This window comes from Oncorhynchus clarkii, chromosome 21 (assembly GCF_045791955.1).
Source record: "Oncorhynchus clarkii lewisi isolate Uvic-CL-2024 chromosome 21, UVic_Ocla_1.0, whole genome shotgun sequence".
NCBI lineage: Eukaryota > Metazoa > Chordata > Actinopteri > Salmoniformes > Salmonidae > Oncorhynchus > Oncorhynchus clarkii.
The window spans coordinates 20,402,154-20,429,304 of NC_092167.1; the positions used below are offsets into that span (position 1 = coordinate 20,402,154).

Consider the following 27,151-nt stretch of genomic DNA (forward strand, 5'->3'; position numbering starts at 1 on the left):
TACTATACCGGCTGTCAGAGAATTGCCTGCAACGCCTCTTTCTAGTCTACCAGTGTAAAGTATATGCCTACTGTAAAGTATATCTGTGCAATCCTTTTTTCTACACTGTTCTTAAAGAATATATACAGTCACATGTTTTATAGCCTACTGTGTACCTATGCCCTAACCTAAATGAGAAACTAAGCTATAAAGATGTCCATACTGTAACGATCTTCGTCTTCATCGGATGAGAAGTAGGAAGGATCGGACCAAAACGCAGCGTGGTAAGTGTCCATGATCATTTATTAACACAGAACACAAAAATACAAAATAAAAAAGTGAATGTAAGAAATGAAAATCAAAACAGTCCTGAAAGGTGAAAACACAAGACAGGAAACAACTACCCAAAAGGCTACCTAAGTATGGATCTCAATCAGAGACAACGATAGACAGCTGCCTCTGATTGGGAACCATACCAGGCCAAACGCATAGAAAAGAAAACACAGAAAAACAACATAGAATGCCCACCCCAACTCACGCCCCGACCAAACCAAAATAGAGACATGAAAAAGGAACTAAGGTCAGGGCGTGACACTACCCCCCCCCCCCCCCCCCCCCCCCCAAAGGTGCATACTCCGGCCGCAAAACCTAAACCCATAGGGGAGGGTCTGGGTGGGCATCTATCCGCGGTGGCGGCCCTGGCGCGGGACGTGGACCCCACTCCACCTTAGTCTTGGCCCACTTAGGTGGCACCTCTAGAGCGGCGACCCTCGCCACCGCCCTGGACTGGGGACCCTTGCAGCGGGCCCCGAATAGGAGGGCGACTCTGGCAGCGCCGGATAGGCGGGAGACTCTGGCGGCGCCGGACAGGAGGGCGGCTCTGGCGGCTCCGGACTGACGGGCGGCTCTGGCGGCTCCGGACTGACGGACAGCTCTGGACTGCCGGGCAGCTCTGGCGGCTCCGGACAGGAGGGAGACTCTGGAAGGAGAAGACGTAGAGACAGCCTGGTGCGTGGGGCTGCCACAGGGCCCTCCAGGGGAGACGTACAGGAGGCCTGGTGCGTAGAAGAGGCACCGGATAAACCGGGCTGTGGGGGAGCACTGGAGCTCTGGTGCGCAGCCTTGGCACCACTCCTCCAGGCTGAATGCCCACTTTAGCCCGGCCCCTCCAGAGTGCAGGCACAGGTCGAACCGGGCTGTGGGGGAGCACTGGAGATCTGGTGCTTACCACTCGCACCTCTCCATTAGGCTCAATGCCCACATTCGCCCGGCACGGGCGGAGCGCAGGCATAGGACGAACAGCATAATCCCAGCGCCATGGTACGCAGAGCCGGTGCAGGATACCGTGGGCCGAAACGGCGCACCGGAGACCAAACACGCTGGGCTGGCACAATCTGCCCTGGCTGGATGCCTACTCTCGCATGGCACTTGCGGGGGGCTGGCCTATAGCGCTCTGGGCTATGAGCGTGCACTGGAGACACCGTGCGCTTCACCGCATAACACGGTGCCTGACCAGTACTACGCTGCTTCCGGTAAGCACAGGGAGTTGACTCAGGTCTATCATCTGACTCCGCCAATCTCCTCGTGTGGGGCTGCCTCTCGTGCCTGCTGCGCTGCCATCCCTCATATCGCCGCCTCTCCGCTTTCGCCGCCTCCAGTTCAGCTTTCGGGCGGCGATATTCCCAGCCTGACTCCAGGGTCCCTTACCGTCCAATATTTCCTCCCAAGTCCAGGAGTCCCGAACCCTCTGCTCCTCCTTACCACGCTGCTTGGTCCGTTGGTGGTGGGTAGTTCTGTAACGATCTTCGTCTTCATCGGATGAGGAGTAGGAAGGATCGGACCAAAATGCAGCGTTGTAAGTGTCCATGATCATTTATTAACACAGAACACGAAAATAGAAAATAACAAAGTGAATGTAAGAAATGAAAATAGAAACAGTCCTGAAAGGTGAAAACACAAGACAGGAAACAACTACCCACAAACACCAGGTGGGAAAAGGCTACCTAAGTATGGTTCTCAATCAGAGACAACGATAGACAGCTGCCTCTGGCCAAACGCATAGAAAAGTAAACATTGAAAAACAACCCGCGCCCCGATCAAACCAAAATAGAGACATAAAAAAGGAACTAAGGTCAGAGCGTGACACATACAGTAAACATACTTAGCCGTGTTTACATGGAAGGCAATGTACAGTAGCGGGTGGATTCAATAAGACAAAGTGAACTGAGTGCATGACTATAGACCACTAATCTGCTATAGCCATGCAGTCTCACACACAGCCAACATCTTTCTCAAGCTGCAAGGTACACTTCTCCTCTGCTCCAGGGTCTCCACCAGAATATACTTAAGCAATAAGGGAGGTGTGGTATATGGCCAGTATACCAAGGCTAAAGGCTGTTCTAAAGCACGACACAACGCAGAGTGCCTGGACACAGCCCTTGTACCACAGCCGTGGTATATTGGCCATATATCACAAACACCCGAGGTGCCTTACTGCGATCATAAACTGCTTACCAACATAATTGCAGCACTAAAAAGAAATGTTTTGTCATACCCATGGTATACGGTCTGATGTACCATGACTGTCAGCCAATCAGCGTTGAGGGCTCAATCCACCCAGTTTATAATGTAACCTTATAGTATTGACTATACTGCCTTTCCCCGAGCAAATCTTTGCCCGCGACATCCACCATGCTGCTCCACGCAGTGCATCTTCCCCTGGGGAGAAGCACATCATATCCATATAAATACACCTGGAAATAATGAATTCAAAGGTGCGTCTATTGTTGGCCTGTCCGTTGAACAGAGGCGTTGATATAATGCACATGAAATGTCTTGTCTGTCTCACTTGTGGGGTCTGTAGAGGTTTTGTATATTAAGCCAGTCTGGCTTTCAGTCATTTCTCTTTGCACAGACACACATTAGCCCTAATGCACATGCTGGTGCTACAGACGGCTGTATAATTAACCAAGCTACTGCCTTAGGTTTTGCCTGACCTAAATCCTACAACTCTTCCATGTCATCACAGAACCACTGTTATGGAGTTACAGCACTGTAATGTAAAGGAAGAATCCGCCTCCCCAAAATAGAACAATATCCCAATTTCAAAAGAGTTTGTGTGGGATTTACATGAACATTTACACCCGTGAAAACGCTCCACGCGATCATTATTTCTCAGTTAATTACAAATCTAATTAGAATATTCCAATGAACGCTTCGGCCCCCTTTTCTCTCTTTTCGAATGAAGAGAGAAAGAGAAAGAGCCTCGCTCCTCCAGAGTGGCAACGTGATAACCTGTAATCTATGGCACTAGCGAACACCTTCCCCTTTTGATGTCCCCCACTAACATCCCAGACAACAAAGCAGACCAATTACAAATGAGCTAATTAACTAAATTGTTGATGGAGCATGAAGAGTTCATTCAGTCCATCCGCTGGCGCCATGACAACACTGAATGCAGCCATTGTGGGGCCCCCTGCGCGTCCTTACAAGTTGCCATTCGTTTTTGAGGCCATCAGGCACACCAGCCTATCAGGCTGAACACCAGCCTATCAGGCAACTCTGCGCGCTGAAGAGGAGATTTGGGTGTAAATCGGAGATCAATTACATCTAGAGTTAATGTAGCCAGCCGCCTGACAGTCTATACAATCTACACATTCAAATATCCCCACTGAGATGCAAGCGTGTTTATCTCTTTGTTGGGCCCCCCTCGATTAAGCTCGCAAAGAGCCGCTCTGGTACTGTGGAAAATAACCCAGAATAGGCCTCTGCGGCTTCATTACTGAGAAACAAAATATGTACAGCAGCTAAGCTCATCTTAGTTGATGAATGGCAACTTTTATACCATGGAACATTAGACGACGTTTCTGCTGTGGGAAAGAGGCACGAGAGGCGCTTGGCTGGGCGACATGAGGCTTCATCGGATATCATGGGGGCCGTTGTCTTGGCCCGTGGTTGTTAAACGCACCTGTCATCGAGCTTGTCGTTTTTTTTGTTTTTTGTATTAACACAGGAGACTGTAACGTAATGCACAGTCATGAAGTAAATTCACGTTGTAAGCTAAGACATGATGATATATGAGGTCGGTGAGTACAGGAAAGGGGAGGTGAGTAAAGACACATCGTAGAGTACATTCTCAGAATAAGACCTACTTCAAAAACTGTCCGAAGTCCTCACAGACGCTCTCGCAGCCGGGCCACTTGCACACCCCGTGACCATAGAGGGAGTGGGAGGCTCCGCTTTCCTCATGTAATGAGCTGAGGAGAGAAGGGCGAGAGAGGGAGAGAGACAGCGGGAGAAAAGGAGAGAGAAGGAGGGAGCGATGGATAGAGAGAGTGAGAGAGAGAGAGAGAGAGAGAGAGAGAGAGAGAGAGAGAGAGAGAGAGAGAGAGAACGGGGAGAAAGAGAGAGGGGGGATGGATAGAGAGAGAGCAAGAGAGAGAGAGACAAAGGCAGAGAGGGAGAAAGAGACAGAGAGAGAAGAAAATGAAGGATCGGAAGTAGAGAGAAGGAGAGAGAGAAGGGTAGACTGGCGTCAGATTCATCAAAAAAGCCATAATGGCTTGAGGCTGCTGGTGGCTGTCAGGTTACAATCAGTGACAAGCAGGTCAAAGCAGGTCAATTCAGCCCTGTTCTATTGAATAGTTCACCTGCCAAGGATGCTAGGATGAGGAGGAGGGAAGGAGCCTAATTAAGCCAAGGATGGAAGTTACTGTCTGCATCTGAAATAGCACCCTACTCCCTATATAGTGCACTACTTTTGGCCAGAGCCCATGAGGCTCTTGCTACTCTGGCTAAAGGTAGTGCACTATAAAGGGACTAAGGTGTTCCTAATAACAGAAGGGAGAAAAGATGAGGGCGGGTGGCCAAGCAATATGGTTAACATCTGATTATTGATCCAGTGTTATTGCAAACCCCTAAGCAACACGTGAAAAACCATCCAGCTAACCCATTCATAGAGGGACCAATTTCCTTTTCTTTCCCCCCCCGACCCCTATTTCTTCATCTTGTAAAGCGATCAACAGAGGGCTTTCAAGTAAACATGAAAAATCCAGACGGCCATATAATTTTCATCACGAGATTAATAATATTCTCCGTAATTTATGTTATTTTGAGGACAAGAGGGGGTTCTGCTTGGATAATGGCACCCAAATAAGTTATGACCCCGAGTAGACAGCACATCCTATTAAAAGTGACGGTTTAACCTTTCGGCTCCACTTGTTTCTGTATTTGGCGGGTTGGAGGGTGTGTGTGTGTGTGTGTGAGAGCTCACACACGGTTTCTACAGGCAGGCTTTCCCTCCATCGATCCACTGTGTGTTAGTAAGCATCTCTCCTTGACAATACTTCGTGTTCGATCATTACGAGACGCCACACCCCCCCCGGGGGACACTAACAGATAAAAAAAGTGTTTTCTCTTTCCCCTCCCTCCTCCTCCTGTTTTTGTTTCTCTTCTAGGGGAACATCTGCCTTCTAAAGATATATTTTTCAAGCCCCCTTTTAGTGGCGGAGGCAGATAGCATCTACTTTAAACCAATTACGCAACACATCCAGCTCCACCGAAGTCTCCCCACACCGCTACACTGCGCCACATTCTTAATATATCGCAGGAAAGAGCCTTGAATAATGCATAGAACCAGATAGACATGTGTGAACAGTGTTTTCTTCCAGTCGGAACCACATACAAAGGCGGCATCACAAGGACAAACATTCTAAAATACCACCTTGGCGTCACGTGTTTTGTTTACACGACAAGCGGAGCAGCAAGGTAATTTCAAAAGATGGAGCCACTAAATACTTAATGTACGAGGTGGTTGCCTTCGCTTTCTGCTCGCACAGCTGTGTATTGCTGTCTTCGTCTCCTTGCTTTTGATATGGTGTAAGTAACTGTGTTCAATAGCATCCTACGCTGTCCCTAAGGAGGCCGAGGCTGCTTTTTGAATATTACCAAGACACTAATAAACTATTGAACAAACAAACAAAACATCACGTTCAACCCGGCAGGAACAAATACGTTTTTTTTTTCTTTTTCGTTTTCTAAACGGGGGGGGGGGGGGCAAATACTTTGATCAGGAGTTTCTACAGACAGATATAAAATGTATTTGTACATTATTAAAAGCCATTGAAACAACAAACAGCTACCAGGCGACAACAAGCTTTTTGTGCGTCCCAACTTTTGTGTCTACAATGTGTTGTGTAGTGGGTGGCGGACGAGTAGCTCACTTTCCGTACCTCTCCCGTTCCCGTTCCCTCTCTCGCTCCCTCTCCCTTCTGGAATTGAGTGCGGGAGACTGGCCGTTGGCGATGGAGTGGTGGGAGATGGGAGGTGACGCTTTGGAAGGGGTAGAGGAGGTAGTCGAGGAAGAGTTGGTAGTGGTCAAGTCCAGGCCGCCGCTGCCGTGTTTGATGCCGTTGTCCTCCATGTTGTGGCCGCCGCCGGTCACGTCCTTCCACAACTGTTGGAGCTCCGCTGGGCTCAGTCCAGCTGGCAGAGGGGAGAAACAGAGGACCAACACAGTTACAATCCATTTACACAATCACTACTAGGCCCGGAGATGATGTACTGTAGACTACGTAAACACAGAGTCATCGCAAACCAACACAAATAACTTCGTCCCGTTTACTGCCTACAAGTACTAACTTACTTGTTGACACACCGCTCAGGCTTAGTCTTTTAACCAAATGGCACACGGCTACACTGAGAGATTAACTGGGATGATCTCTTGTCAGCGGTTCTGCTTAATAAGAATGCAGTGTTACAATGAAATCTACAGGGGATCCACAGGCATCGATCCACACTGGCTGCCACTGGATTACATTCATAGAGGAAGCAGAATTCAGTTAGCACAAATGATATTATCTAGTTAGATAAACGGAGCATTGTTCTTTTGTTTCAGCCCCACACTGGTAATTAAACCCCCTTCGTTTTGTTTCTTGTTGTTGTTGTTGTTGTTGTTTTTATCCCCTGCCATTTTGGTAAACGTGTTTACTTCTTGGCGAGGCGAGAGAAAATGGAAGCGGCTCCTCTTGTCTCTTTTCTTCGCTGCCTACTGTGAGACAGGCAGTAAACAACAACAACAACAACAACAACAACCAAGAGAGGGAGGGGTGAGCAGGGAGCGAGGGAATAGAGGGAGAGAAAAAAAAAACACTCACAGACAACGGGAAGAGACAGAGAGACAGGCAGAGCTGAGGGAGAGCGAAAGAGGTAGAAACAAAAAGGGAAGAGAGCGAGAGAGATAGATAGAGTGGTGTGGCCGCCGGCAGTCACGTGCGCTACAGCCCCCCAGCCCCAGAAGCCCCTGAAGCCACAGGCTCTCTCCTTTTCCCCCTCCTCTCCCACTTCACTCCCTTCAGCCACCCCTTTACCTGGCGGCATGGTCTGCCCGGGGAGGGCTGCCTGTCCTGGGGCCGGGGGCAGGGAGAGCAGGCCTTGGCGCTGCATGTTGAGCAGGTGCTGCTGCTGCTGGAGCTGTTGCATCTGGAGGAGTTGCTGCTGGAAGACGAGCTGCTGGGCGGCGAGCTGCTGCTGATGCTGCTGCTGCTGCTGTTGCTATAGTGAATAGGAGAAGGAGGAGGAGGAGGAGTGGAGGAGGAAAGGAGCACAAATTACACAAATTAACAAGAAAGTGGGCGCCCAACACCGACGACGAGGATACTTGCATTGCCGATGCTGCCGGTGCTCCTTCCATGATCCTAACTACTGCCTGTCTCTCTTCCTCTCTCCTCTCTCTCTTTTTCCTCGCCTCCTTTTTATGCCTAGTTCCTGTTCTATTCTGTCTCCTCCTCTTGCTGAACGAGGCATAGCTAGGCACACTGGGCTGATAGACTGCACTCTCCCCTCCAGACTGCGATGAGATGAGTTTTCTGTATGATATTAAGCCCTGGGCAATCCCCCCCCCCACACACAGCTGATAGTTAATTGTCTTGCATTTTCTGATGGTCTATTACAGCTTATGGGGCCGAGATTTACAGATTTTCGCTGGGAGATTTACAGCAACTGAGTACACCAGCATTACCCCCCCCCACCCCCACGCTCCCAACCCTGTTTACCACTGGGCCAACCAGACAGCCCGAGCTAAACAATAACATCAACAACAACAACAAGAAACAACTGCCAAAGCAACCACAGAAAAACAGGGGGGGGGGGGGGGGGAAACGCCCAGACTTTTGTGGCTTAATCATGACAGTACTATCCCACAGCAGACACAAATACAACAGTAAATCAGAGCTAGAAGCTGATGTTATTGCAGATGTCGATCAAGACAGGTAACTGTGTATCACCATGGTATAATCCGTTTCTATAACAGTAAACATGCCAAGAACTGAGCATGACTTCATTACCAGTTTAATGGCACCTCTTTTTCACAGCTAAACATGTTTAGTCCTCAGTGGGCTGTTGATGAGATCTCTGGTGGTCTATTAGGAAACATGGGAGGTACTGGAGCTATCATACAACTGGCTCTGTTACCTCCACATCGCTCTCTCCCTGCTCTCTTTATCTCTTTCTCCCTCTCTCTGTCCGCCTCTCTTTTTCCTCCACTATCTTTCTGCTATCAGATTCCATTGCAATTTGTTTAAATTCGCTCAAGGAAAGGCTTGTTATTACAGGAGAGTCTAGGATAAATGTTTTGCTTTTCTTGACAAGAATCACAAGACCAAGGTGGCCATCGAGTTGTGGAGAGACACTGACACTGAGGATATATGTGGAGGAAGTCACACTTCACAGAGAGACAAGCTGCAGTGGAAGACCCTTTCCTTTCTAGCCTGGGGGGTGGGATGGGGGGGGGCAGGCGAAACTTGTGATGCGCTCACTGGAAAACAGACTGCATAATGGAGCAAGTCATGTGGATTGGACCCGCCGTCTCTGGAGAAATAAGGGAGCGATTTCTATTCCATATTTGATGGCGACGAAGGGCTGAAAATTCTATTCACAAATCCAAACAGAAACAAAGCCTCCGGGAGGTCAGCAGCAGCTTCCTGTACGGTCCACATAATGGGCTGCTTGAAGGGACAGAGAGAGAGAGAGATGGAGGGAGGGAGGAGGGGATAGAGTGAGAGGGAGAGAGTGAGAGAGGGAGAGGGAGGGAGCGGGAGAGAGGGAGGGGGGGAGGAGGGGATAGAGTGAGAGGGAGAGAGGGAGAGAGTGAGAGGGAGAGAGGGAGAGAGGGAGGGAGGGAGAGGGAGAGAGAGAGGGAGGGAGGAGGGGATAGAGTGAGAGGGAGAGAGGGAGGAGGGGATAGAGTGAGAGGGAGAGAGGGAGAGAGTGAGAGGGAGAGAGGGAGAGCGAGATGGAGGGAGGGAGGAGGGGATATAATGAGAGGGAGAGAGGTAGAGAGTGAGAGGGAGAGAGGGAGAGAGGGAGAGAGTGAGAGGGAGAGAGGGAGAGAGATGTGTCTGGGAAAAGGTGCCTGCGATACCGTTTCCTGGTCAATTTAACTGCTTCCCCAAGTGTTGTTTAGATTTGGCCCCGGCGCGGTGCGCGGCGTGCTACGATGTTCGGCTCCTGTGACAGACTGCGAGCCTTGCCCGGTAGACTGGCGGGCTGTCAGTGTGATTTATGAGCGCGTCACACTCTAACTTTTCTGCTCCTCGCACTCGGCCCAAACCCACAGAAGCAGTTCATTAATCAGCAGACCCTGTGACTCGGTCCTCTCTCTCGGCTCAAACCGGGCTTTTGAGCTATTTAACGTCACGTCCATCCATTTACATGTTTTAGGAGGAGGGAGAGAACCCCCCCCCCCCCCCATCCCCCCCCGTCATTTCTCCCCAAGTCTCCTCCAGCGGCAGGTAACAAGTGTCAGTGCTTTGTCCATCAAAGGCACATACCGTAACACTGGGTGAACCATTAGCTAACATTAGAGAACACTGGCTTTGGATTAGCTAGCTTGGTCTGTGGAATCCCAGGAACACAGGAAGGTTTCCCCCAAACCACGGCTGCTAACCTGAAGACCGAACTGAGTGAGACAGCCAGAACAGACATCATCTAGACTTCTTCCCTGTACACACATTCCCTCCCACTTCCACTGTCAGGCCATTACGGGTCTGAAACAGATACCCACCTCTTTTGCTTGCTTTCCAGGGTGCTGCTGTTGTAAAAGCTGCAGGTGTAGCTGCTCCTGCTGTTTCTTATAAAACTCCTGCAGATGTTGCTGGGAGGGGAAGAAAGAGAGATAGATGATTAAAAAAAATATTCCAGGTAACCTAGGAGAATGTCCATATTATCTTCTGGCTATGTAAATAGACATTGACAAATGCTTTTTTTTTTGCTGTTGGTTTCATTGGTACGGTGTGTGTCGTTTTGGGCAGTGGAAAGCCTCGATTTACTGAGACAGAGTATATTGATCATATGGCATAATACTGTAGCAATGTGTTTGTAAAGCTAACGAGGAATCTGTTTCCATACTAGAGCAGCAAAAAGAGCACTCGCCAAGGTTCTGACACGTTGTAAATTCATTTTGTTTGTCGTTGTTTTTTTTTTGTGTGGTTTTTGTTGTTGCTGCTGTTGTTGAAAATGAGGTGCCACGACAACACCGACACATGTTGGTTACGTACAACACACATTTGAAGTGCCATACATAATCTGATTCATTTTCTAGCAGGTGGGGGGGGGGGGGGGGGGACACATACTGTAGTCTCGCTCTCCCGCCATGTCTTCTCCATATGGACTTTAAATGGCCTCGCACAGTACTGGAGGGGGCACAATTAATCATATTAACTAGTATACAGTTTTTTGGTCTAATGTCTTGACAGGCACTGAAATGCTTTAAAGTGAATGCAGCACACTCAAAGGAACGGATTCATCACTCTAAACGAAAGGCGTTTAACACACATCACACATAACATCCACTCACTGCTGTCTATGCGACTCTCAGTGACTCCTGAAGATAGAGGAGGTACAGTAGAGCAAATGAAAGTCTTATAAAGAATATAAAATCAGTTTCTAGCCTGCATGGGACATCTTCCTGAAACTTAATTCATTCATAAATTCCACTAAAGAGGGTAGTTAATGAAACAGTAATTCCCTACTTAAAGCTTTCCTCGCTGTCGTCTATCTAGGAAGTAATGATGAAATTACAAGTCAGCTCCTTCCACATATAACCCAGCCTGTCTCACTTCCTGTACTGGCTCCACCCCTCTTTCATTGACTTCCTCATAACTACAGTAACTATGTCTCTATCCTGACACCTTTTACCTTTCCCGAGGGCTCCCAGGAAATAGACCCTCGGAGGGATACAGGTAATTGGTTGTGACGTGGTTAAGTGCGTCGCTTCTAGTCTCTCTTTTATAACTGTGTCAAGGGCGCAGCGGGCGTAGATGTACTGTACATTAAGTGTTTTGTGAATACAGTGCTACACAGGCAGTGTGTGTGTGTGTGTGTGTGTGTGTGTGTGTGTGTGTGTGTGTGTGTGTGTGTGTGTGTGTGTGTGTGTGTGTGTGTGTGTGTGTGTGTGTGCGGTTCAATGGGTGCAGGCATTATGTGACCATATGCATGTAACTGTGCGCGTATGACTATGTAACTATGTGTGTGTGTATGTCTAGGTGAATGTCTCTCTGTGTGTATGTGATTGTGTTGGTGGGTGTGTTACTGTGCGTGTCTCTCTGTGTGTATCTACTAGGTGTGTGGGTATATGTTAGGTACCTGCTGCAGCATCACAGCCTGCTGCTGTTGGAGCAGGGCCTGGAGCTGCTGAGGGGATAGGACCTGCTGCTGGAGGATCTGCTGCATCTGCTGGGGGGTGATCACCTGGGGACTCATCATGGCCACCGACACCGGCACCTGGAGGGTGGGTGAGAGAGAGAGAGAGAGAGAGAGAGAGAGAGAGAGAGAGAGAGAGAAGGGGGGAGCAACGGAGGTACATAAAGAGAGGGAGTAAAGGACAGAGACCAAGAGAGCGAGAGAGAGAGAGAGAGAGAGAGAGAGAGAGAGAGAGAGAGAGAGAGAGAGAGAGAGAGAGAGAGAGAGAGAGAGAGAGAGGGAGAGAGAGAGAGAGAGAGAAAATTCATCAGGTCTGGCCTCAGAGCCCACTGGGAGCATGGTAATTGGGGACCAAAAGGTAGAGAAAGCATGTCTCCCGTCACCCTTGTGCTGTGGCACTCTGTGCTGAAGGATGGATGGGTGCTGTGCCTTTGTGTTTCCTTGCCTTATTTTTGACAGTCCGCCCGCTGGGAGAAGAGAGGGATTTAAATAGACGTATACCCTAATTAGCTGAACCCTTGAACCGCCTTAGGCATGCCTATCAGTGGCGGCCATTGTGAAACAGCAGGAAAATGCACAACTCCAAAGTTGATTAAAATAACACAGTTGAAGTGGACACTTGGTATGCACAATCAGCATGCAAGCACCCAGACAGACCCTGGGGTTGGAGATCACTCAGAAAGAGCCTTGGAGAGACAGAGAGGGAGATGATTCTCAGAGAAGCTTTCTCCGAGAGGAAAAGAGCGATTGGTGCTAGTAGACAATTCTGTTTATAGAGTGGAATTACCAGCTGCCTTTCTGCGGAGCACAGAACTTCTGCTACTTCTTCATTCTCACGAAAAAGCAGCCAGAGGTTCAATTCTTTCTCCTGACTGACGTGTCCTTTTGAAAAACGTATGACATTTTGTTTCAGGTGATAAGAAACATTCGACTACTAGCTGCTGTCAAGACTGCTAGAGAGAACTTCCCCAAAACAAAACAAAGACAGATTGTTCTCAGCCAAAGTCTTGTAAGACAGTAGAGAGTGACTTTCTAACACCACAGATCAATAACAAAGCAAGAAAGATCCAACTTTTCATTGCTTCTCACTTTGATTGCCTGCGTGAGCACATAGCAACAGGGGAATGTAGCTCTAATGTTTATATCACTTTTTTTTTCAATTCTTCATGCCTGGTATTTAATTTATTTTTTATTTTTTACAATGACTGGAATGAAAACAAACGCTGGAACGAGTTTGTTTACTCTTCCACGCTGCAGTGAAGTTTGGAACAAAAACTCAAAGCGGGTGAACGGAGGAATTTGAAACTCTCAACGGGGTCTTTCACTTTCACCTGTTGGGGCCACGGTTTAATCTGAAAGTGTTATTTGACTGTAAGGGCTTTGAGCATTTTAATATTCTATTACACAGGCTATGATATGACACATCCAACCATTGCAGATACAGAATAGTCTACCAAACAGTATCTTACGCTAAGATAAGACTGATTAAACCTCTTGCGGGCATCTTTAAAGAATGGGACTATACTGAATCTTTTAGGAAGTAGTCGTGGCCATTCCATAGCCCTCGCTAATTGCGACATCGTTTAGCACATAGTCGCTATGACAGTATACTACGACGGCATGACAAAAAGGGCCAATAAGACCCTCCTGTCCCCCTAACGTGAAACGCTGCTGTCTAATCAAGCTGCTTGATTACTTTCCATACATCTCTCCTTGTAACCCCCCCCCATCTCTCAGGCCTTGACACGTCCTTGTTTTGCTCTTCCCTCCTCTCCTCGGCCCAGGTTCCCCTCTTTGATTAGCTGAGACATTTGCATGGTCACTACACATTTTTCATTTTAGAAGTCATTATGCATTAGCGCTCCTGATCGCCCAGCTTGACTAATCCTGATGAACTGAAAATCACAGCTGAAGGTCAAACTCCATCCCCAGCCCCATCCTCCTCCTCCTCCTCCCCGCCGCACCGCCACATTCGTATTCAAACAAATCCTAGACTGGACACCATTGTTCATTAGGGTTTTAGAGAGTGTGTGTGTGTGTGTGTGTGTGTGTGTGTGTGTGTGTATGTGTGTGTGTGTGTGTGTGTGTGCGTGTTGTGTGTGTGTGTGTGTGTGTGTGTGTGCGTGCGTGCGTGTGTGTGTGTGTGTGTGTGAAGGCTGTTGTGGTATAGCAGTAGCCTCACTCTCTTCCGCACTTCGTTAAGCAGACACAAAAGAAAGCAACACAAGTCGCAAATGAAACATCTGCACGTAACTAAACGCGCTGTGCTTCCACCTTCAGTGTTATTAAACCTTAAGATACATCGGAGACTTGCAATTACCCTGGGGGCCACCCCGTTGAATTGTGGTGGACAGGATGACAATGCTTTCATTAAAACCCATTAATTGGCTGCTTGAATGAGGATCCTGCGGTTAATGGGGTTGACGAAAGGGGAACCTGGTGTGAGTCTGTTAAAAAAAATACATGTAAACATGTAAATAGTGAAAAGACATAACCATACAATATCATATAATGAATCACTACACCACTAAACACCATGTGTTCTGTAAGAAGTGCGTATACATGCATTACTAGCCCAGTTGTACAGGATGGGGATAATACTGTATCTGAACAACAAGCCAGGGAAAAAGCCTACACATCCTGACAAGGAAAACGAGGGAATTCAAAACCGAAAATTGAAAAACAGGCAACAAATGAAGTCACGGAAGTGGCTTTCCCGCTTTCATTAGCTTTTTAGCTAGCGAGTGATGGATGATAATCATCTTCATTTCATCGCTCTTCCCCAAACAAAAAGAGAGGCAGGCGAGGCGGAGGAGAGGAAGGCCCCGGCCCTCGGTTCATTGTTGAAGCCCCAGCACAATGCTAATTCCAGGCATTTAACTGCACGCTTTTCTGCTTGACGTATCAGAGCCTCCAAGATGAAAGACGATAAGTAATTGCTCTCCTGGTTCTTATTCTTCACTGACAACCCATAAATTTAATTTTACACACGTTCATTTACATTTTCGAGTATATGACATGATAATTGCCGGAATATAACACCTCCATTCCGCAGGATACCGCAGCCCGGGCCGCTTGATTGACAAGAGCAGTGAATTGAAAGGAACAGAGGCTGAATTGCTTCTCCTCGAAATGATTTTGCCACGAAGGGACAAAATTAATGAGCATTTACAGGGACCGTCGCCGTCATAAACACGGGCAGACAATGAACGGTCCTCTCACACACAGGATCAGACAACCACCATGATATCCAACAACGCTAGGCTAGCTAGCTACAGTAGCTCCTCTGTCTGCCAAAGGAACTACATTACCAATCTATTCTTAAATGATTTGAAAATTGGCTACATTTGAGGTTGGTAACTGGGGAGGACGGAAATAACAGAAATGGATGTTTCAAAATATATATATTTGGAGTTTTGAGTTTTATTTTTACAGGGACAGTGCACATTAATCAACGCTTCAGCAAAAGTGACGGTTTTAGCCAGCCGGCTAATGTTCAACCGCAGTCCCTGGGCAGGTTATTGAAAACAATTACAATAACAATACAGACAAACAATGAGCAACACGTAGCATGCAGACAGAGAAACATAGAACAAGCAACACGTAGCATCCAGACAGAGGACATAGAACAAGCAACACGTAGCATGCAGACAGAGAAACATAGAACAAGCAACACGTAGCATGCAGACAGAGAAACATAGAACAAGCAGCACATAGCACGCAGACAGAGAAACATAGAACAAGCAACACGTAGCACGCAGACAGAGAAACATAGAACAAGCAACACGTAGCATGCAGACAGAGAAACATAGAACAAGCAACACGTAGCATGCAGACAGAGAAACATAGAACAAGCAGCACATAGCACGCAGACAGAGAAACATAGAACAAGCAACACGTAGCACGCAGACAGAGAAACATAGAACAAGCAACACGTAGCACGCAGACAGAGAAACATAGAACAAGCAACACGTAGCACGCAGACAGAGAAACATAGAACAAGCAACACGTAGCACGCAGACAGAGAAACATAGAACAAGCAACACGTAGCACGCAGACAGAGAAACATAGAACAAGCAACACGTAGCACGCAGACAGAGAAACATTGAACAAGCAACACGTAGCACGCAGACAGAGAAACATAGAACAAGCAACACGTAGCACGCAGACAGAGAAACATAGAACAAGCAACACGTAGCACGCAGACAGAGAAACATAGAACAAGCAACACGTAGCACGCAGACAAAAAGCAACAAAACAAAATACATAAAAGCAACAGTGTTTGCGCACCTCACGAGCTACAGAAAACATGGAAAGCGGCAATACACACCTAGGGATTTTGTTCACGAGTCTGATTGGCCTTTGTGATGATGGCTATTGGGCTTTCCATCAAGCACTTTGAGAGCCAGTTTGTAGACAGACTGAATGGGTTTTAATGTTGTACAGCAAGCTTGGGCCCAACTAGTCAAGCAGTATGTTAAGTGGGAGAGTATCATAGATTTGAAGTGCAGTTTTGCTACCTCTGTGGTATGTGCAAATTGTTCCCAAGTGGGCGTGTTCCAAAATGATCCTACTCCAAATCCTCAAAAAGTAACACAACATGTCATTGGTATGTGGGTTAACATGATGCTAAACAAAACAATACACAGCATGACAATCAAAGCGGGTCTCGGGCGCTCTCTGTTTGCTCCCTATTTGTTTATTTCCTTTCCTTTAAGAAAGCAGAGGAAGGCACACAGGAAAGACGACGACTATCAACTTGAACTTTGGAGGACGTGTGGTTTGCTGCTTAGGTCCAAAGTCTGAGTGCAGAACAAAGGACCTTTAAATTGGATCCTGATGAGAAAACATTGGCTGCCCCTCACAAGAACAAGCACATCATTAAGGTGCTCTCTCTCGCTCGTCACACTCCGTGCCAGAGAACGAAACAAACCTCTTCACGGCTGCAAAAGGTCAACTTCTTCTCCGGAGAGGAGTGATCAGGTACCTCTAGACTCCGCCAAGGCAGCAGTTGCGGTTTATTTCCGGTGAGAGGCCTCGTATTTTGTTTGATTTGACTGAGAATTGTGCGATTAAAAACGCACCGCCGCTCGGTGGCTCTCTGCATCGAACCGGACCAATGGGCAGATGAATGCACCTTTGGCGATTATACGCAATTGGGCTTATCTTTAGGACAATGGATTTATGACCAAATCAAATTACACTAAAGGCCGGAGTAGGAGATATCCCACAGTGTCAGAGTTAAAACTTAAACAATTAAGGGGTGAAAAAAAAGACCTGAATTTCTCTCAATTTCGGTAGAATTCACTTAGCGGTAATAAGTGGGGTAAGTTCCCGATTAGATGTGGGACTGAGGCATAAACAGGGCCGGAGATGGGAGAGTGAATGGAGTGAATAACGTTAGGGTCTCTTCAGCACGAGCTAAACGGTCTCAGTGCTGCTACAGATACTGTTAAGATAAATAAAATGAGAAATGGAGGGGCGTAAGGTGGTAATTACTTGAGCTGCTTGGCAGAGACAAGCTTCAGTGTTAATTAAGGTGTTAGACCCATTTCAGCCCAGAGAAGAGAGAGAGATAGAGAGAGGATCGAGAGAGAGAGAGAGAGAGAGAGAGAGAGCGAGAGAGAGAGAGAGAGAGGATGAAATTCCTCCAGTGTCCCCCACTAATTCATCTCAATCCCGGGCTCCCCAGGGGCCATGGGCCCCAAACTACAGACTCCCTCTGAGCTGCTGAACTTCTGACCCCTCCAGTCCCTTTCAGCTGACACTGCTCATTTACTAACCAATTACTGCCAATGGTGGCAAGGCTCTTATTGATAGGGGGCTACTTCACAGCCAGACCACCAAGGCTTCCTCCCAGGCCTCCTTCCCTACCTGCAAGCGTTGCTAACTTTTCAGAACTTCTCAGAGAAGTGGACATAGTGTTACACACACACACACTCACACACACACACACACACACACACACACACACACACACACACACACACACACACACACACACACACACACACACACACACACACACTTCGGATTAGGGGATCACTACTCCAGATTGTCAGGACTAGAGCTAAGTACATTAGAACATGTTTTCCCAAATCAGCACAGTATGGGACATGCAATCTATCAAAACATAAAGACACCAATGGCATGAAGTCATCTAATAAAACAGTTGGGGGGGGTTATGGTAGGCTCAGGGGTCCTTCAAAACATATCTATCTCTGTATAGATAACCCTGATTCCCTTTTCATTGATAAAGCGGAGGACATGTACTGTGCAACTGTAATATGTCATTACAACAGTGTCTATAATAGTGTTTATAGCCTCCAGTGGCTAGTGGAGAGGAGCAGACACACTGTATTATCACACTAGCACACTGTACTGCCTTTCCCAGTTGGTTTTTCCCGAACGGGTCTCCTACCAGTTGTCTTGGTGTGTGCCGTAGTAGCTGGTGCTCTTGGAGGGAACAGCAAGTCTGCCTTGTGATGTCCCAGGTACTACAGAGACCACTGGATCAGCCGCTTCATCAAATGACACGCTCTAAATTACAAGTGCTTCAAGCAGCTCAGTGAATTATAGTTCATCACTTGGAAAGGCTTCCCACCACCAGGGCTGCTACTCGTATCAGATCTGCCAGGTAGTATCCAATTAACACCCGGGCCAGAATAATCAGATTGCATGTGTAAGGGTCTGGTATAACTCGCTTATTGCTTCCATGCATCTTCTGTCAGAAGGTACATTTGTTGCTGCTACATCAAAGGTCTGGGGATGTAGCACTTTCTTCATGTTTTTCTACTCTGCCGCCGCTCGCCTTGGGGTTATATTTCAACTTCTTTTGCATCACAATGATGAACCTCCTCTGTCCTCGCAATTTAGCAATCTTGTCCTGTAGGTGTGTGTAACTAACACAGATGGGGGGGGGGGGGGGGGGGGGGGGAGAAGGGGGGAGGAATAAAATCTTGTTTTCTTGTTACAAAAGCATGCAGTCACCGAGGGTGTTTGAGTAAAAATGTGCTGACACTTTTTTTTCTCCTCCTTCTCCAAGAGTCAACAGAAGGTTTCTTCATGAATAATAACAAAATGTTTTTCCGCTGTGATAATTTTTTCTCTCTCCTATTTTGAGATCCTACCACTACCAGGGGGAATGCAGAGCAGATAGATATTAATACATGTAAATGTAAAATACCATCCTCAGCCTACGTTTCCTACCTTATCCACCAATGTCTCTGTAGCCTTTTCTCAGTGTTCCGTGTTCCAGATGGGGGACTATAGTCAGATGAATGTTAAGGAAAGTGGCGTAGGGATATTTCACTGTGATGAGATGTATGGCGGCGACCTTTAAAACAGTGACACCCTCAGGATGGCCCAGTGCCCACGGTCTGATTGGGAGGCAGATCTGGAGTCACTAAACCACGTAGAAAGGCAAGAGCCAACATCATATTTATAATACAGCTCCTCTCATCCATAAAACCAACCAACAGCCAACCTGGAACAGTCAGTCATTTTACACGGTTCTGAGTTCAACCACTGTACTGTATGTTCGCACCAGGTGGATTTGGTGGCATGATACTTGGTGTCATTACCATTAAACTGCCTTAAAAACACGACATAGTGTTGGTTGGCGCACTCCTTGGCAACATTGCATTAAAGAGAAACTGCTTTCGAAAACACCTGTCACAGCTCGGGTTCTGCATGGTTGATGGTTAACTGTCAACTACTAGAGAGTCAGGGAACGTCAACGAGGGAGGGGCTAGAGAGTCTTCCGATGTCTTTTATGCTAATAGAGCTGAGGGGCAAATCCAATTTTAACCTCTGGCACTGATCTATTGTCTGGGTTGCATAATCTGAAGAGGCATGGAGGGCCTAGCTAGCTACTCCACCACGGGGTGTCTTTGACACACAGAGTGAAGACCTCCTTTGTTAATCTACAGTGCGGTGCGATCACCTCGTTAATGTGCCTCTCACACCGTGTGTGTGTGTGTGTGTGTGTGTGTGTGTGTGTGTGTTGGGATTGGTCAACCCTTTCCAACGGTCTTCAGAGGAGGTCAGCGGATCACCCCCCACCTTCTTTATGCTGTGTTCATCAATGTGACATGTCCTACCGCCATGGCAGCCCCTCACTCCCTGACATGTACACGCTGATCCAGCCCATATACAGCTGTTTACTCAACCCTTCCCCCCCGAAAACACCTAACGTGCCTACCACACGGCGCGGCGCCATCGTTGTTCAGCGCACACGTGTGTCACCGTGCCAGGCTTTGTGGTGTACCCAGCGAGTTAAAGGCACATACGTCCCAGGTGGATCGCTAAGGCGGCCAGGGCCCAGCCCACATCAAGGGAGGAGGGAATCAGACAATAGAAAACAAACAAACTAACAAGGGCCTTATCGACGGCGTCTGACAACTTGAGATGGTGATTTGGTTCGGGAGAACAATTGTCAGACTGCAAAGGCCTCGGTAATCCTCCCTTCCCTATTCGTCATCTCGCCCGTCTCTTTATTTGTATTCCAAATGTCAGTGTATAAATGCATTCGGGGAGATAGATATTGCCACAGTGAGAGGGAGGGTATAACAGTAGAACAGAGACGAGAGGGTGTTGTGTGCCTTGGGAAATCCTTGTAAGCAGCATGGTGAAGGCGAGGGGATTTACTGGGAGAAATAGGTGTTTATTGAGCGCTCCCATGGGCTTACTGGGTAATGATAGACCTGTCACATTACGCAAATGTGGAAAAGCAGCTTGTGTCGCCGCGTCAACACCGCGATGAACCACCGGATAGAATTAGTCAGGCGCGAGCCTTTAGCCGTTAATACAAGTAATTAAAATAGCGAGCTGATGCATTTATATGCTTGTGTACTAAATAATCTACAGTGTATTTGTCTTCCCTGCTCTTAAATACTGGAAAACGCTGGGATTTATCAGTGACTTAGAAGCGTATAAGCAGTAAGCAGGCCTGTCACACTCATATTAATCCATTCCATGTTTCTAGCTGCTTTAATAAGACAAGGGGATCAATTTCTCTGATACCTGCAGAGGAACACATGCAGTTAGTTTCGCTGGTGACTCAATCAAGACAGGTACTATTGAAGCGTGGAAGACATGGAGCTTTTTGGCCTTGTTAATCCAGGTAAATAAAGCTAGATTGTTGGGTAAACTCAATTGGAAGATTGGCGAAACAGTCCCATAAAAGTGTTCCATATGAACATTTGACAGTGTTATTACGAATCTCTTGGGTGACGTGGGCCCTGAATAGTTACATTATCGCGTACAGCATACATACGGTACTACTTATCGTGCGTTTTGAAACGATCCAAATATTCATCATTAACAAACGAAAGACAAGTCAAAATGGCGGACTCGGGAAATAAAACCGCACAGCTAAAGCAACAATCAAAGCAACGTGGTGTTCGAGTTGATACACACCTGAACACAACGGGCTAGCCTACTGCCGCTCTAAAAAGACTTTCCGTCCAGACAACTTAAAACAAAGAGGTGACGACGTCAATAAAGGCCCGGATCAACAGCTGGATTAACTAGAGTCACTACACGCTGCTCACACGGACCCCGATTCATATTGATTCATATCGCTAACATGAGGAGAGGATGGGAGTAAGCAAATGTAAATATTCAATATTTACCATTCTCTGCTGTTATTAGAGCCCGTGGATCGGTCATGGACCTGCTGCTGGCGCTATCACAGAGACTCACCCCCCCCCACCCCCCCATCCAATACTATTCCCCACTCCTCACAAGTATTGCACAAGTACAGCAATTTGCAGATCACTCACTGGGTTGTGAAACCCATTATTTTCTGTATGCAGTACGCCCAACTGGTGAAACGCTATGGACCTAACAATACTGTATAGAAGTAGAGAATAGAGTGCTTTTGTTTGATAAACAATTCATATCTTCAAACTGCCAGTAATGCTAATTTCTTTGCGTGAAACACGAAAGAAAAATGATCCTTGAATGAACGAGCCTGATAATATTAACACTTCTCGACACGGGCACATGTCCTCGACTTGAATTATCTCAATGAAAAAGAAAGTGTGACGACGGGCGTTGCTTGCACCTTATCTTTTCGCCACCATGTAATGAGGTACACAGGAGTGTGACTCCAATCGAAGGTGTCGCCATTGTTAAGACTCTGCGAAAAATGTTAACGATGAGGTTAAAGCCAATTTTCCCCATCTCTCATTAAATGCACAGGGGTAGTAATGAGGTAAACCAGTGCTCCTTGATAGCACTTATTAGCCGAGTGGAGGGCACACACTCTCGCACTTCAATTTTAACCCTCCCCGCAAAAAAGAAAAAGAAAAACTTGAGAAGCAGTCGCAGATGTCAAGGGGGTTTACGTAACCATGAAGCTAGCAGAGCAAATAACCGTCTCATTGTTGACTAAATGAGCGGAGTGATAGATCCCCGTGTGACTGTGGATGGAGAGAAGGAATAAACCAGGATAAAGGAGAGAATAAAGGGAGGAGGGAAGGAAGAAAGGAGCAGACTGTGCCCTTCCGTGACTGTGACTGTGCCCTTCATGGAAATTGCCGACAACCAAAACAGACCGTGGCTATAAGGCAAAATGACAGCTAGTTAAAAGGAGTTGCCTTTAACAACCCCTGGATTCAATCGGACGTGTTGTGCAAGCAAGTCACCTCTGAACCTGGTGGCGTTGCAATAGTGTGGATCAATTGTGGAAAAGTGTTGCGTTTCATATCGTTGCGTTTCATATCGTTGCGTTTCATATCGTTGCGTTTCATATCGTTGCGTTTCATATCGTTGCGTTTCATATCGTTGCGTTTCATTCCATACAATAACTTTGATATTCACACAAAGAAAAAATGCTTCAGGATACTTTATCGCCTTTAACCCCCACCCTGATTCTATTACATCTGGTGAAAGATATAAAAATAAGACAATGTGTGGAGATTTGACCACCGACAGTTGGTAAAACAGAGGCTGACAAATCGATTTGTTTCCTTGTGTATAAAACAGCTCGCTTTGCTTTGAGGACAGGCTGTCCCAGGTTTGCGAATTCCAATGACAGGTTCCAGAATTGCATTGCCAAATCAAACACACTTGTGGAGCAGAGGAAATCTTCTTTTCGAGACAGCATGTATTATGGATGGATTTAAGAGATTAGTGACCATGCTGCTCACCTGCAGTGGACGCTGTTTGTCGTTGTTCTTTGGAGATTTCAGGCCACTGCCTGGCTGTTGTAAGAGTAATTGCCTCGCTGCTTGTAGGGCCTGGAGAGGAAGAGAGAGAAGAGAACATGGATAGGGATAGAGAGACAAGGGGGAGAGAGCAGGGAGAGATAGGGGATGGGGGAGAGACAGAGGGGGAGACAAAGAGAGGGGGAGAAAAACAGAAGAGAGAGACAAAGAGAAAAAAGCGAAACATTAGATTTCTTTGGGATGACAACCAACCATAACATCTGAAAATATTAATAAAAGCTATTAAATTAGCCAAAATCTGTCAAGAAATATTATCCAATATTTTCAGCGACACTCTCTGACATGGCTTACAGTACGCCAGAGATCCATTTTTGTGATAATTCACACAGAGCCGTGATCAAGGATAAATACAGTTTGTCTAAAGCACCCTTGAAGAGGCAGTTGGAGAAAAAAAAAAGCAAGGCGTCAGTAGAATTGACCTGTCTAGTGTGTGCTCAACTGAAATACCCACTTCTCGGCAAATTACTAGTCCATTTGCATATTCATAATATCAATCTGAAGTAGAGGCAGGCGATGTGGAGTGTTCCTAGAAGCCGTAATTAAAGTTGACAAAATCAACATCAGATTACCTTTGGAGTGAATTAACTAGGAGGCCAGGTTTAACACTATGCATTAACGCTGCTTATGCGCATGAAGGGAGAGAGAGAGAGAGAGAGAGAGAGAGAGAGAGAGAGAGACAGGGAGGGAGGGAGGGAGGAAGGGAGAGAGAGAGAGGGGGGGGGGGAGAGCGGGGTGGGGGAGGGGAGAGAGAGCGGGGGGGGGGGGGGAGAGAGAGAGAGAGAGAGAGAGAGAGAGAGAGAGAGAGAGAAGCCCTTTCTCTGCCAGATGAAATTGGCTCATATGCTGTTTACATATGGCAGAAAGAATTATAAAATCACACTCCGGAAATGTTAAACATCTATCATCAACACCTAGACATGACTGATAGATTTATAGACAGGCTTGATTTCCCAGACACTTTCAGGGTGCGATGAGAAGATACAACCGAAGCCCATGTAGTGTACTGTATGTCTGACAAGTACAAAACTCATATGGTATGATGGCTACCTACTCCTCCACTGCTTCAAGGCTACATCTGACGAAAGTCAATATGCCAGAAAGGCCATTGAGAGCAGATGGCAGCAGCATACTGTAGAATAAATATCCTTCCAAAAATAAAACAGAAGCATACCGTTAAAAACACAAAAACAACACAACACCTTCACAGGTGTTTATTTTTGAGTGAAGGAGAAGAAGAAGAAGGAGAAGAAGAAGAAGAAGAAGAAGAAGAAGAAGAAGAAGAAGGGAAAAAACAAATCTCCTTCAGATGGAAAGTGACACTTCTTCCTCCCTGAGAATCATGGGGCCTTGTTTTATTTTCCTGGTGCTTGCCAGTATCCATGACAACAGCTGCTTTGACAGGATGTGCATATGGCACTGCACTGCCAGCTGGTGTGAACAATGTTTGAACTAGTACATTGAGATGCTGAGCAAACAGGGGAGAGAAGAGAGAGGGAGAGAGACAGACGAGAGAGAGAGAGGGACAAGAGTGAGATGGAGAGAGAGAGAGAGAGAGAGAGAGAGAGAGAGAGAGAGGGAGAGAGAGAGAAAGAGAGAGAGAGAAAGAGAGAGAGAGAAAGAGAGAAAGAGAGATAAAGAGAGAGAGAGGGAAGAGCCAGAGAGAGAGAGAGAGAGAGAGAGAGAGAGAGAGAGAGGGAAGAGCCAGAGAGAGAGAAAGAGAGAGGGAGCAAGGGTTGCCACGTCTTAACCCTCTGGGACGGCAGCCATCCCCCTGATCAATTATGAAAAGACAGAGCAAGGGGGCTGGGGCCGGGGAGGGCTGGGGCTGCCAGTCTGTCTGCTGGAGGCTCACAGGAGCCAGACGCGCTGAACCAAGGTAAACAAACACAATGCAGTGGCGCTGGGTTCTAACTTGCATTGATCCGTCTACCTCAGAAGGACGAGCCTCAGATTCAGCCTCGGCCTCAGCTGAAACCCACCAGTGTGATGAGCCATGGCCTTTTACTTCACAAGAAACTCAAAAAAATCACCAACATCTACCAGGGTAGGCAGTACTACCTCTGTCACTGTTTGTCTGTCTTTCTACGCTTTGCTTGGGCTTTTAGAATGAGGAGAAATTCAGATTTGGTTTCCGATTTTAAATGATGTTCGCATTTGTGTGACGGAGCAAATGTGAACACTATAAACAACTTTCCCCGGCTTCGAGACTTCCCAAGAAATCAGTGTAGTACTAAAATGTGGCTCCAACGAATCTACATTTGACAGTGAATTGGGCTACTTTCTAAAACCCAAGTCCAGCACTGATGCCTGATTCAAAATACAGTGCCAAACAGAACCACTACCGAGTGGCTTGGGTTGGTTTGCCCTCTGCAGTGTGAATCAGCAGGAGGAAATGCTTCTCTGTCCTTGGCATCAACATGGACTGTTTTCTGCTGAACTGTAGAAAAACAGAGACAAGAAAGTCACTCAATACAAGACAAGGGTCAGAGGTGAAGAGGAGGAGAACAGGACAGGGAATGAGCCATTTTAATGGTGCTTCCGATATCGGCCCTGACAGCGTTGCGACTGGGAGTGTACAGCTCAACTCGATTCAAGCTTATTAGAGGAGAACTCTGGTCACAATCTAGAATTGTACTTTTCTCACGCACTCCGCATCAACACAGCCCCGCTTTCGGGAAGCAGCGCGGGAGTTTGCGAGGCCTTAAAACTGACAGGAAAGTCATTGGCGTTACCGAGGTTACGTTTCTCCTACTGTCAGAATTTCTGAATATTCAGTCGTTACTGGGGGAAAGCAGCCATCCGTTTTCACCATCCATATAGACTTGGCCTAACTCCACATACACAGAGCTCTCTCCCCCCTCTCTTCTCTTCTGTTCTCTTCTCCGCCTGACTATACAAAGCAGGCATGCCAAGAAAAGTCATCAAAAGTTTTTGCTGAAGACTCGCGACGGCGCACAGACAAAACATACAGAGCTGTCCTCCTATTTAACCTGGGTTGCTATGCACGGAAAATGACATCTCCTGTCTGTTAATGCACACACTGTATAAACAGAACAATGTCGCGCATTCTTGAGACGGCTGTAAGGGGCCTGCGAAAGAGCTCTGGCTCTAACATAAATAACAAGGCACTCAGAAGAGCATATTTGATGTTGATATCCATCGCTGGGGATAGAAGACAAAAAAAATAAACACACACACACATACAGAGACACACACACACACACACGTACAGAGACACACACACACACACACAGAGAAAAGGCTACGGCTCCACCGACTGATCCTTAGGAAAATAAGATTCAGCCCAAATGGATGTGGTGTAATTGGTTTCAGATAGCCAGGTCAGGAGAAATGAATTCAGGCAACTATTATGCGAAACGGAGGGAGAAACTAGAATGTTTACACAGGCACTCCCCCCTGCTACATGAATAGGCGTGCAGAGATCACTGCAAAGAGGAGAGAGACAGCCTAAAGAAACATATGTCAGCCATATCCCCCCCCCCCCCTCAGTCCACAGCCTGTGTTTAGACTTAATGCAGAGAGGTAATAAGGAACACATCACAATGCACCTTTGTGAGGGGGGGGGGGGCATTCCAACATCTTAAACAAGCATGAAATACATTAGCGGCTCGTCATGACTGGCCACACCATTACAAATCTACAGATTGCTTATGGTGGCTGTGTTTTATCTTAGGCCAGGGAGAAATAAGTCATCTGAAGGAATGCCACTCATTCCAATACGTATACTAGTGACTGTATGAAATGCACCCTGAAATCAGAATTATGGTATATCAAAAGGAACCGTGACATTGTATTTGGATTGGGTCTGTCACTTCCTGAACTGCACAGGTGGTGGACGTTCTGGTCATTAAAGAATGTAGAGTACCTGTATGATGCTACTTCCTTACTGTGTGTGTGTGTGTGTGTGTGTGTGTGTGTGTGTGTGTGTGTGTGTGTGTGTGTGTGTGTGTGTGTGTGTGTGTGTGTGTGTGTGTGTGTGTGTGTGTGTGTTAACAGTAGTCCCCATCCTCTGTGCAGAGCAGAGGGCTGCTGTTCAACAAGACTCTGTCATCCAGAACATCTCCAAGCAGACATGTCCTACTAGACACCAGACCCTGGGCTTATCTCCACTTACCCTCCCTTCACTGCTACCGGGAAACACAGCTAGACAACAGACAGGGGGGGAGGACAAAAAAAGACGAGTGCAACACTTTTTCAAGCCAGGGGAGAGAGGGGAGTCG

General features: G+C 47.0%; 1 protein-coding gene across 1 annotated transcript in view; it reads right to left on the reverse strand.

Annotated features, from left to right (window-relative positions):
• Nucleotides 1–27,151, reverse strand: part of LOC139378727 (forkhead box protein P2-like) — a 105,144-nt gene that overhangs the window by 25,444 nt on the left and 52,549 nt on the right. The window contains exons 4-9 of the mRNA XM_071121170.1: nucleotides 22,833–22,922; nucleotides 11,620–11,757; nucleotides 10,040–10,129; nucleotides 7,347–7,530; nucleotides 6,210–6,462; nucleotides 4,131–4,235 (exon numbers count right to left, since the gene is read on the reverse strand). Coding sequence (XP_070977271.1) covers nucleotides 4,131–4,235; nucleotides 6,210–6,462; nucleotides 7,347–7,530; nucleotides 10,040–10,129; nucleotides 11,620–11,757; nucleotides 22,833–22,922 — 860 coding nt within the window. The remainder of the gene's footprint in view (nucleotides 1–4,130; nucleotides 4,236–6,209; nucleotides 6,463–7,346; nucleotides 7,531–10,039; nucleotides 10,130–11,619; nucleotides 11,758–22,832; nucleotides 22,923–27,151) is intronic.